The sequence below is a fragment of the Telopea speciosissima genome, chromosome 10 (genome assembly GCF_018873765.1).
Source record: "Telopea speciosissima isolate NSW1024214 ecotype Mountain lineage chromosome 10, Tspe_v1, whole genome shotgun sequence".
Taxonomy (NCBI): domain Eukaryota; kingdom Viridiplantae; phylum Streptophyta; class Magnoliopsida; order Proteales; family Proteaceae; genus Telopea; species Telopea speciosissima.
The window spans coordinates 60,657,579-60,670,221 of record NC_057925.1 but is presented as its reverse complement, the minus strand read 5'-3'; the positions used below and the strand labels follow the sequence as shown (position 1 = coordinate 60,670,221).

Genomic DNA, 12,643 nt, shown 5'->3' with positions numbered 1-12,643 from the left:
TGATAAATACAGTGCAATCATAGGGTCACATCAACCATTGGAGGAGGTGACGAAAAACTTTTGCTTTAAAAAAAATGTGAAAAATGAAGTAATCGACCACAATAGAATTAGGGGAGACGCTGGCTATCATTGGTTTGAAGTTCGCAAGGTGGAATCCCCTCACCATAGACATCTAAACCCTTTGATTAAGACAGTTGCTGCCGAAGGCACCATTGTGTGGTCCTATTTTACTCGGTCATCGCTCTTAGTTTTGTTGGGCCCTTTTGGACATATGGAGGATATTTTCTTTTCCTCCTTGGTAGGCCCGTTTCTGACTTGGGAGTCAATCTGCTATTGTCCATGAAAATATTAGGGTTGTGTTTCATATGTATTTTAGGTTGATTTTCCATTCTGGAACGATAAAAATATGTTTATCAAATGCAGCTATGGATTTACAACTTTATGACTATAAGCGTTCAGAGAGCCATTATATCTGAAGAGCTAAGGCTCAAGAATTTTCAAACTTGGAATGTAGGCTAGGGATATGATATGAATTTTTTTTAACATTTGATACATATTAACCTCAGTTTTCAAGAATTGTTTGCTAAGGAGAAAGACTGTTGCCAAACTGTGTAGCGTATGCTGCTGCGTCTTTGTGTCCATGTCTCTCCTCCCCTCCTATGAAATAATATATTTGTCCCTTATTGTAGGAGGAGAGAGATAGATACAAGGCGGTGCTAGCGAATGCTATGTTGCCGGAGAAGAACTCAATCCCATATAAGTTAATTAGTGAAATTGCATCTGATGTGATACTTTTTAAACTGGTCAATTGGAGTTGGATTTCATAATTGGTAGGTCGATTGAATGTGCACAAAGTCATCGATTAATTAAACTTGCAAATCTGCAATTTGTCAATAAAAGACAAGAGCTTACTTTAGGCTTTGTCAAGTCAAAATAATGTTAATCCTTGGCCACGGAATTTGGGTCCTCTTGTGTACGAACTATGGAAGTGAACCACGAGTTTTGGAATCCTAAATATATGTCGATAGAGGAATTTTTATCGTATGCGGTTCCTGACCGGTGCGGTTTTCTAGCGCCTCTTACAAGAGGAGGGTGGACCCCACTCGGATAGAGTGTTCGGTCAGGTGCCCCAGGTGGGTCCCACCCCCTCTTGTGAGAGGGACTAGGGAACCGCATCGGTCAGGAACCATAGACGATAACGATTCCCGTCGATAGAGGGTTCTCTTCTCTGAGCATGTGGCATAAGAGAGTACAAATGAGGAGCGATAAAACGGTTTTGGTACACTGTTGGTGTCTTAGGGAGCAAAGAGGCCATTGCATGTGATGAGGAAAGAGATTGATAGAGGAGGGAGGCACTAGTCTGCACCGGACACCGGTGAACCTGCGCAGTGGACTCAAAAAACCTTTTCCCACTTATGTCAGTGTCTCATCTTTCTAGTGATATATTCATCAAATCTATTTACAAGGTTCCTTCTAGACACTAGTGAAGAGGAGTCTAAAGTAAACGCTCATCCCTCCTCAGAAGGGAATGATGTCCAGAGAAAGCCAGTTTGACGACTTCCACCGTACCACAGTTCATTGGGTGGATCAAACCATCCGTTCCTGGATCCGATACTAGCTTTTCACATTCAATAAAATGACTTGTCGAATCAAGATCTTCTTTTCTTCCTAAATCCACTCCAGACAAGGAAAGTTGCGCAAACTCTGATCCAAGGGTCCTTTTATTGTTTTTTTGGGAAAGTTTTCATACACGGTCGTGTCTCCTCTCACAAAGAATTGGAAAAGTCATAAACCCCCACCCATTAATTAATGCCTTGAAATTCCCACCCTCTCACATACACAGCTTACATAGCCGTGTATGAAAACTTTCCCCTTGTTTTTTTTCTCTCGTTGAATAAATAATTAAATAAAGAATGTTCATGTTAGGGGGTGGAGTGTACCCTGCTTGCTAGAACCCTCTACCTCTAGTAAAATTACTAAAATGTGTTAAATGAAGATGAATATAAAATACAAAATGACGTCTTTAATAATTTTATCTACTTTCATTTTAAGCTGAAATTATACCAATGAGATGCTTACTTGATCCTCTATCACATGGACTAAGATAGTGCTATATCCGCATCCACATCCGATTAGCTTTTGGATGGATTTGGATAGTATTAAACGGATACGAACACAGATACGGATTAGATATTTTATCTGTTTACATGTAACTATAGCTTTTCGAATAGCTAAAGTCTATCCGTATCAGCATCCATTTAGCTTTCGGACGGATTCGGATAGTAATAAATGGATTCGGACAGAGATACGGAAATGAATTTGGACTATTCATTTACATCCCTACTAACCCATGTATTGCAATGTGACAATAGTTCTTACCAAAAAATAAAAAATGTGACAATAGTGAAACATTATACTTCACTAATTATAATGACCATGAAGCAAAACCTTATTTTCAATCACTTGCCACTTTTCTCATGATCATCAATTACGCATGTATCTTCAAACACACCCAGACACACACACACATCATATTTCGTACTGCTCAAAAGAATCTATTTAATGTATGGATTCTATATCTTGTAAAAAAAAGTCTTGAGAGAAAAATTTTCCCACGTAACTAATGTATCTCTCTCACAAAAGATTTTATTATTCCTTCTCTTGACAATGTGGATTCACGTAGATGATACCATTTCCCTATAAATGAATAAGAATTCTTGTGATTTTTTAATTGTAATATTTTTTTACGGAAAAAAAAAGCAAAAACATAAATTTAAGACACAACAAAGGAACAAAGTGTACTACATCCTCGCCTACCTCATAGTAAATTTTTTGTTTTTGAATATATTATAGAAATGTTTTCACCAACTTGAAGGAGTGGGAGGCGACTTCCCCATAACCCATAAAAATTAAAGAAAAATATATAATATATAATTGAGTAATATTTGCAAGACAAGAATAAAAAAGTATATATGCTAAGCACATAGCTTAGTTTCTAATTTCCTGTTTGGTGAGGTCCACCAGGAGAGCACGATTGGAAAACCAGTTCTATTGATGTATCACGTATTTGATTAATAAATCAATTATAAAATATGTAAAATCCAAATTATCTATTAGATATATTAAGGTGTGAAAAGATGCAACTCTTATCATTGTAGTAGAATGGATTAAGCAGAGAAGAGAAAGAGAACTATGGGAGAGATACTTAAACCCACAATGGTTTTAGTTTGTATTTCCATCGTGATCTGCCTTTTATTTATATAAATTTGTCGAACAGGAAATGTATTTACAAACTAAAAAGAAAACTAATATTAAAAGAAAGTAAACTTAGACTCAACTTACTCCACGACAGGGACACTCAACTCCTAACACATCTTAACAACTATCCACAAGTACTAATATATAAGAGAGAGAGAGAGTCATGGAAAGTAACAATTTCCACATAAAAGTGATTTTTACAAAGAAAAATTTTGTACTTATATAAATTATATAAGAGAAAATCTTATTCTAATCAAAGTTGGTGAAAAAAAAATTGTATCCTCATTTTTTTTTTGTCTTTTTAGTATAATATATTTTTTTATTATAAACGAGTAAATTTTATCATTTCACATGTATACTTAAAAAATATGCAAGACACAATATGTATTTTTTAATTTTTTTTAGGTATCTATCTAACTTGCCCTATGGTACTTGAGTACAAATTTTTTTTGGGCACTTGACTACAATTACTAAAGAGTAGCATGGAATGGGAGGGGAGAGGAGGGGAGGGGAAGGGGACCTTAATTAAGGCACAAGGTGAAGATATGAGAGTCAAACCCGTGACCTCCTGAGAGCCTGCAGTAGTGCACTCTATTAGCAAGGCATCGGCCAACAAAGCAAGCAGTTGTCTTCGTGCAATACAATATGTTGTCATAAAAAAATACTTTCAAATTAAATTACTTTGAAAACCTTTTTTTACTTCTGAAAAGTTTTCTTCCACTCACGGAGTAGGGTGCACTCCACACATCCATCTATGGTCATTATTACTTTGTTCCTTTAGTGTACCAAGTCAATAATGTCCTTCCCATTGTTCCTAGTACCGTACCCATCCCAAGACACAGAATCCTATGTTCCATTCACCGTGGGTTTGAGAAATCTACCTCCTTTTACTTTTACCTTAAATTACTTTTAGAAATAAGACAAGGGCAATCAAAAGCAGGTTGCAACTTCTAACTTCACTACTTCGGTGATAACAAAATGCATCCATATATTATATAAACATGACTCTCCTGAGTGGTGAGAGTTTAGTGAATAAGAAAAGCCTCATGAACACACACTCTTTCATTCTTTTTTATTTTTTTCAAATCTCTTAAGATTTGGGCTCTACGAGGTCCTTCAATGAGAGAGAGAGAGAGAGAGAGAGAGAGAGAGAGAGAGAGAATTCATTCACAAACTCAAAATGCATAGGCAAGAAATAAATCAAAGAATAGAAAATGTTATGTTATAGCCCTAAACAGAGATATGAAATCAGGAGTATTGTTTTTTTGGGAATTGGAAGCTTTACATATATAGTTGATAGAAGGGATTCATTCACAAACTCAAAAGGCATAGACAAGAAATAAATCAAAGAATAGAAAATGTTATGTTGTATAGCACTAAACAGAGATATGAAACCAGGAGTATTGTTTTTTTGGGAATTGGAAGCTTTACATATATAGTTGATAGAAGGGGAGATCGAACTGGGGAGGGGATAAGATATCAGCCAAGAGACTCGAACTCGAGCTATGAAACCAGTAGTATTGTTGCTTCGCTAGCTCCCATATATTTACAACAGAGAGGTGTGGACTGAATTTCTGTGAGAAGAACATTTTAAAAGCCAACAACAGCATAAAAAGAAATTTTAGTTTCAGATTATCTATGGAAGATGTGTTTCTCCAAGGCCAAGCACATCCATGTGAGAAGAATTTGAAGTAGCAACCAAAGGGAATTCACCAAACCCTTGAATAAAACCTTCTAAATCTCCCAACCCACTAAAGAACCCACTTGAATTCTCACTTCCCCCCCACATCTCTCTTTCCTCTTCTTCCTTAATTCTCTGAAACCCATCTTGCAGATCTCTTGTTTTGGTTTGCTTGAGGTTAGAAATCAGTAATTCTTCTCTTCTAACAACACAATTTGCTTTCTTCTTGTTGCTACGCTTGTTGTGGTCATTGGGCGGCGGCTTTCCTGTGAGTCTCTGCACGAGCTCTCTGAAATTGGCTACGTCGGTCTTTATGATCTCTGGTGCAAATATGTGAACTATTCGGATCTTTGGCTGGAATTTTGATATTAGGTGTGAGCCTTTATGCATGGCTAATGATGAGGAAGTTGTCTTGGAATCACATGTGTGAGGCTTCCTTATCTCCTTCATGGCTTCAAACTAAACTCAATTTCTGAATCTCTTTTGAGAGAGAGAGAGAGAGAGAGAGAGGGGTTTCCTTTGGGGGAGAAGGGTATTGGTTTGTCTGGAAGAACAAGGGGGAGAGGCGGTTTAAATAGATGAAGAATTTGGGCTGAATTAATAATTATTGACTTTAATGAGAACAGAAAAGCAATAATTTGAAAAGCAAAAGAAGCTGTCTGTTTGGAGCAAGGATTGGATGAATCGTAAAATGACTTCAGCACAGAAGAGACAATAAAGCAATTAATGTTGCTTTTAAGAACTCCTATACACCCCCTTACCATATCTGATATAAGAGCTCAGAAATGCATAGTTGCATACATATCAAGTACATTGGGCCCCTTTAACTTTTTTTTTTTTTTCCTTGTTTAGGGTTCGGAATGTTCTCACTTTGAACAAATCTGCTATGCTATAGAGAGTATGAGAGATGATCAAGAAACACTTTTCAGAAAATGACCGAAATACCCTTGATTACCCAAGATGATCATGAACATGGATCATCTGCACTATTTGCAGGTGAACGTACTCCTCAGAACCAGTCACATGTTTATTTGGTTTCCATAAATAACCCTCCTCCCCTTGTAAATGGCAAAAATAAGACAGCTGGTTGCCTCTCACATGTTCGTGCATATGCACTGCACGTACATGTAGAGAAACCGAATTCGATGATCATTATTACCCTAATAAAGGATAGACATTGTGGCTCAATTATTGTATCAACCTTTGGTTATTTGTTTATTATTTGGGTTCTCTATTGACTTGCCCTTTTTGAACTTGTGAGATGTATTTGCTCTTTCTTTTTAATTTATGGGAGAAAGAACCCCGACATGTATCTACGCCCAAACACAGTCACGTGCAAAATAACCGGCACACCCTTCTGGAAAGGGACCTGGTATTCCTCCAGCCATTGTGGGAGCTGGAGGATCCAGCCCAGCCAAAACAAGAGAGGGGTGGGGGGCACCTGTGAAATGACCCAAACACCTCTGTTTTGGCTAGACTAAATCCTCCAACTCCCGCCACAGTTGGAGGAGAGCCGAATTCTCTAGAAAGACAAAAAGAATTAGGGGTGCATCGATCATTTCATGCATGATTGTGTCTGAGTGTAGTTACACGCCACGATGCGCGATCAGGTGGGAATTCTTTTCCCATTATTTTCTATTCAGTCAAAAAAGAACTTTTTTGATATTTCGATGATTTCAATGAAAATTGTTCTCATTGTTTTTCATATGACTTTAGTCGTTTTGACATTGAAGCATCAATAAATGATGGGCGGTCACATAATCAACCCCAAAAGGTTTAAATTATCCCATCCGAAGAAGAAAAATCCACCTACAAATATTGACAATTCAAACTGTACCTCTCAGTTACTTACACCCCTGTAGTTCTGTAAATGAAAAAAAACCAATTTCAAGGTTTGATGCCTTTTCTTGTTTTCCACAGGATTTTGAATCATGAGACCAAGGTTTTAAAACCTGGTATTTGTTGAACCGGTCTATATCAGTCCAATTCGTCCGGTTTGAGCCACTTTTCAAGATCGGCCACTGTATAAATAAAAAAATAACAGCCAATTATAACCCGTATCCAGTCATCAAGGTGAATCCGACTGAGAAGCCTGATACCGTGACCAAAACAGTCAAAGTGCAAGTATCGATCATGTATCAATATCGGGTATCGGGTACCGGTGATACTGGTACGTATACACTGATCCAGCTTTTGGACTTGAGTCATAATAAGGTAGAGCGGAAAATTATAGCTACCCAATTCCTTATATTAACTTAAGCACATTTAAGAAATCAGGCAAAGAAATCAATTATTACTATCAAGAGAAAGACTGGTTTGTCAGGGTCATTCCAGTCATTTGATTGTGTTTAATTATTTCCATTTTCTTCTCTTCCAGTTCCAACATTTTAGCACCATTATTTGTCTGTTTTAGAATAGGAATCCGCGTGGTGGGTGGGAATAAAGAAAAAGATTTTTTTCTAAAATATATAGAGACAAACAAGTTATGTCATACGCGTTGATAAGTCCCAAAGATGGAAACTGAAACTTTACTCTCTTTAGTTTTTCAAATTTTTTTTTGGTCTGAAAGGGTAACTAACCGCTTACTCCCTTTTAGTCTCTTGTGCATACAAGTTTCACATTCAAATGCTTTGTTTGTCTCAAGCCATGTTATCTCTAGTACTACTTACTATAGAGGTGAAGCTAATTAGCAAAACTACTCAATATATAACAATCTCATTGCATTATTATCCAGTCTGAACTACGTACTTTGAAATTGCATTGTTATTAATATGGTCTAAACTTTGAAACAATAATTATTGATAACTGGGTGATGAGAGAGAATCGTGATTAAGATTAATTAGAAGATTATTGTTTAATTTAAGGGTTTTCTTCTCTGTCACTATGCCTAGTGAAGTATAAGGTTTTGATATTTGCCACATCACATGGTAGTACATGGGTTAGTCCATATGATAGAGGACCAAGCAAGTATCTCATTGATACAATTTCAATTTAAAATGAGTAGAGGAAAGTAACTAAAATTACAAAAAAATGCCATTGTATATTTTATATTCATCTCCGTTTGATGGAATTTTAGTAATTTTACTAAAATTTTGAATGAGAGTTTTGAGAAACTTTCCTTACTAACTTTGGATTAAAATTTGGCAATTGAAATATATGTGGGATCCTCTAACACATGGACTAACTCAAGTACTGCCAAGTAGTAAATAGTGAAGTTTATACTTCAGTTAGCATAGTGATGCCTAGAAAAACCCTTTTGCAACCAAATATGGATTTTCAAGGATAAAGACATTTGGGATGCTAGGTTTTAATCATTAAACGGTATAAGTGTCATTTCAAGTGCAAATTATATTCCACGTCATCACTTAACAGTTAATTCCTAACGGACTGTCAATTTTGTGTTTTTTTTTAATAAATTGAGGGGATATACAAGCCAATGTTTTGAAACTTCAACATTATGCAAAGTACAGGGGTATATACATAATTTTCCCTTAAATCAAAGAAGAAAGAGAGAGGGAGAGAGGGAGAGAGGGAGAGAGAGAGAGAGATGATCAGAAGGGAAGGGGGGGGGGAGGGATATGGTACGGTGATAAGATGCACGTTGGGGGGAGGGAATTGCAGACGTGAATGGTGATGGAGCAGGTATATATCTGATGAATAAGTCTGAACAACGCAACATGTTTTACTGGAAGAGTAGTACTGAAGAACTGATGATCAATTAAGACCGAGTGAGTGAGTACTGGGAGTGAGTAAGTGAGACTGAGGAGGAGATCATCTGGATTCTGGTACTCTTTTCATTTGTGTTAAGTGTTGTGTTGTGTTGCATAAGCCCATCCAATGTCCATGCATGCATCTAAAGGTGGCGCACGGTTCTCAGCCTTCCCTGATGACAAGATTCCCCTTCCTTTTCTTCGCACCACACGGCAACAACCAGTACTCACTAGTCACTTACTCAGAGAAATTTACACAAAACAAAAAAAAAACAAAAAAAACCCTTGGAAATATTCTATTTCTCTATTGTATTGTGGACGTGTGTAGCACTTACTAGCTTGTGTGGCTCAAAGTAACCATTACCAACCCCACCGCCGTGGGCCACTGAGATCATTCATTTGAGGAGGAGGGACTAGGGACTAGGGACTAGGGACTAGGAACTAGGGAGAGAGAGATAAACACAGAGATACTGCTAGTGTACGTTCGTATACCCTGCCTGCTGCCGTGGTTCAGAGAACCTGTTTTTCTCTTTGTAACAACGCCCCCCTGTAAATGTAATAGCTATAGCTCAGTGGGCCAGGGATCCTTCATTGACCAGTTCTAAGCTCTCTCTCTCTCTCTCCCTCTCTCTCTCTCTCTCTATATATATATATATATAAAAGATCTGAAGGGTTGTTAATTTGGTTACTGATTTGGGAAATGGGAATTTATTCTTTTGGGTTAGGTGAAGGCCCATTGCCTCTTGAGTCTTCAAACTCCTTTGGGAAGAAGCCAAGTTTTGCAGAAATTCCATTCACACATTCTGTCAATTACGATATGGTGGGCCATTGGAATGAGATAAGAGATATGATATGATATGATGACATGTATATCATCAATCTTTCAAACTCAAATGGGTTAGCTGTTGGATCTAAATCATTATCATGAATATGTTTCACATGACTAGAATACAGTGAACAGAAATAATAATAGATATGGAATTGTATATATATCTCTCCAAATGTTTGCAATAGATCTAAGTTTTACCTTCTGATTAACAGTCACACGCTCTGATCCGTCGTAGATTACTTTTATCTTTCTCAATTCAATTTTGTGACTTTACTTACGAAATTATAGAGGGATAATATTATTTGAAAAAGATGGGAGTAATCTAGGGCAGATCAAAGCGTGTGACTGTTAATCACAAGGTAAAGCTTGGATTTACTGCAAACGTTTAAAAAGGTATGTATACAATTCCATCCCTATTATTATTTCTGTTCACTGTATTCTAGCCATGATAATGATTTAGATCCAACATTAGCATCATCTAATGGTGTAGATCAATGGAACCCACCAATTGATTAATAGTATTATTGAAGGATATCTAGTAAGAGTAGTGATCGATGAGCAGAAAGAAAGGCCGGTGGGCACAGGGGGACCAGCCAGTTGCTTGGCTGGAAGGGGACCAAATCCTTGATACGAGACGAGAGGGCATGACCGGATCAGTTGGGTGGGCCAGGCTTAGATTTCATAATAATAATAATAATAATATGATCTTTCATATATTCGTTCAATATATTTCCAGTTGGACTTCACAGTCCAAGCCATTTCCTCCCCATTTCAATTCAAACAGCTTTCTGTTTTGCCAACCCAACCCAAAATGGTACTACTGTCTTTATGTTCCCCATGTTCTTCCCCAAACAATATATATAAGAGAGTATATATCCCCCACACAAAATATATATAAGAGAGAGAGAGAGAGGGAGATGAAGAAGAAGTGGGCCTAGAATCATGAAAAAAGAATAAAATAAAAAGAAGGGGGGAAAAAAAAAAAATTCATTTTTAGGTGTTGTGATGTTACATAGGAATTTTTTGTGATTTTTCTAGACTTTATTTAGTAACAAATAATATGACAAAAAAATGAATCACCCCGATGTCAGAGTACTATTTTCCTTTAACATAAAGATTCTTTATTATTTTCTTCGGTTGAACTCTAACCTAATGGGTTCTATGTGGATGATATCGTTCTCTCTACATCATCGTTGATATAGGCTCTATGTGCAGATTCCTCTTCACACTGACATCATGAGAAACCTTCTCTCAAATCTCAGATACTCTTTTTGTCACTTCGTGTTGATGTTTTGCCCTTATATGTTAGGAATTCTCCCAAACCGTGTGGAAAGATTAAGATTTTTATTTATTTATTTATTTTTTTTGGGTGGGGTGGGGTGGGGTGGGGTGGGAGTGGGGGAGATTAATTTTTTGTTCAAATGGATGGTCAAGTTGTAACACTTCAGAGGTCACCTTTGTTAAATAAGTTTCGGCTCATTATGAGTACTGGATATGGATGCTCATACATAAATGACTAACATTCCTCTATCCTCAAAGGAAACTGAACTTTCTATATATAAAGGTTTAAAGGTATAGTTGCCAACCCACATTCTTATTTCAAACTATTTGTTCTATTTATAATTTAACAACTTCCATTTTTATTTAATTATCAGTCAGATTCTTAATTAATTTCTTAATAGCCATTGTGTGTAGAATAACATTTTAAGGAGACAATGTGACTCCATTTCAATACTTAACAACTCAAAATTACGGCAGTATTCTTATAAGTTATAACTAATGCATGAAGTGATGACATGGTTGGCAGATTTTTTATTTAGTTATAGGGGAAGTTAGTACCACGTAGTTGTGTTTAGGTGATAGAAAAAAAAAATATATAAAAAGACATATCTATCCCCTTATTTTGAGGAGGAGAGATAGATACATGGAAATGCTGGCGTAGGCCACACTCCCGAACAGAAAACTACTTCCCATTTTCCAATAAACACTATTATCTTTATTTTTGTGGTATTAAATATTACCATCCATTTCTTTATTAAAAAAAAATACCATCCATCTACACATAGGAGTTGGAATACGGTGCCGGCGCCTTTCTTTAGGAATATTGTATTTTGTGTGCTACAATTGTTTGTTTGGGCATCTGTTTTCTGTGCTATTGCATGTGCTCACTAGCTAATTTGCCAAAATGGGGGTTTTTTTTTTCTTCCTATTTTCAAACATTCGAACTAGTTGAAATTTGACAATGCAATAGCTTGATGAAAAACTTGATTTTAATGAAATAGATGATGATTAATTAAAGAGATTTTCTTATTGACATCCAAGGTGTTAAATAATTTGTAATTTTACTTTTTTACCTTAGTATGACACACAAAGTTTCAAATGAGGATAATATTGTCATTTCACATGTGTACTCGAAAATCTGTGTGACAATGATACTTTTTGCTAATAACATAATGATATGTCGCTTTCAACTTATTTTTGAAAATGAAGAAGGGATTCTCTCAAGTGCACATTCAACGGGTGGTAGCACCAAAGCACGCATCCCAAGTGCTGCCCAACTGTCGGATGCATTTTGGATGAACTAGCATGCTGAAGAGGATCCGGGTCCATTTATACCCCTATTTTAAAGAACTTTTGGAAATAATTAAGATAATGGGTAATTAAAAGAAGGGGGCAATAAACTTTTTCTTTCTCAAATTTGAGAGTAACGATAAAAATTGTAATTAATCCTCCCATATAAATTTTTTGTAGCCTATGTCGGTAAGAAACACCCAATGTGTTCCCCAGGGAAAGGAATCATTCCAGGAGCAGAGAGGTCATTTCAGGGGAGAGGAGGAGAGATAGTGGCATAGGGGAGCTCTAGCATAGGCTACGTTTCCCGAGAGAGAACATTTTTTCAATCTATTTGGGGGTGTGGCCCTTGCGTTAGCATGGGGGCCAATGGGAGCGCGTGTGGAAACATCAACAGGGGTTGAATTTTTACCTTTCATAAGAGGCATGGTGATCATTTCGCACATCTTGTGTCTGGGTGCAGAAGCCACGAACAAAGTCCTTTTCCTCTTTTATTTATTTATTTATTTATAGATATCTATTTATATCTGTAGATTTGTTTAACTAATAAAGATTTTCATACCATTTATAGATAATTAATTAACTGTATGTACA

The 12,643-nt window shown here is 36.6% G+C and overlaps 1 protein-coding gene across 1 annotated transcript; it reads right to left on the bottom strand.

The window, feature by feature from the left end:
- Positions 1–4,852: 4,852 nt before the first annotated feature.
- On the bottom strand, positions 4,853–5,443 carry LOC122643886 (VQ motif-containing protein 25-like). Its single transcript, XM_043837457.1, has one exon. It carries the CDS (start codon positions 5,387–5,389, stop codon positions 4,895–4,897), a length of 495 nt encoding a protein of 164 aa, XP_043693392.1. The 5' UTR covers positions 5,390–5,443; the 3' UTR covers positions 4,853–4,894.
- Between the last annotated feature and the right edge of the window lie 7,200 nt (positions 5,444–12,643).

Bases quoted from the DNA above. Each gene is read 5' to 3' on its own strand.
- LOC122643886 (XM_043837457.1), bottom strand. From the start codon at position 5,389: ATGAAGGAGATAAGGAAGCCTCACACATGTGATTCCAAGACAACTTCC.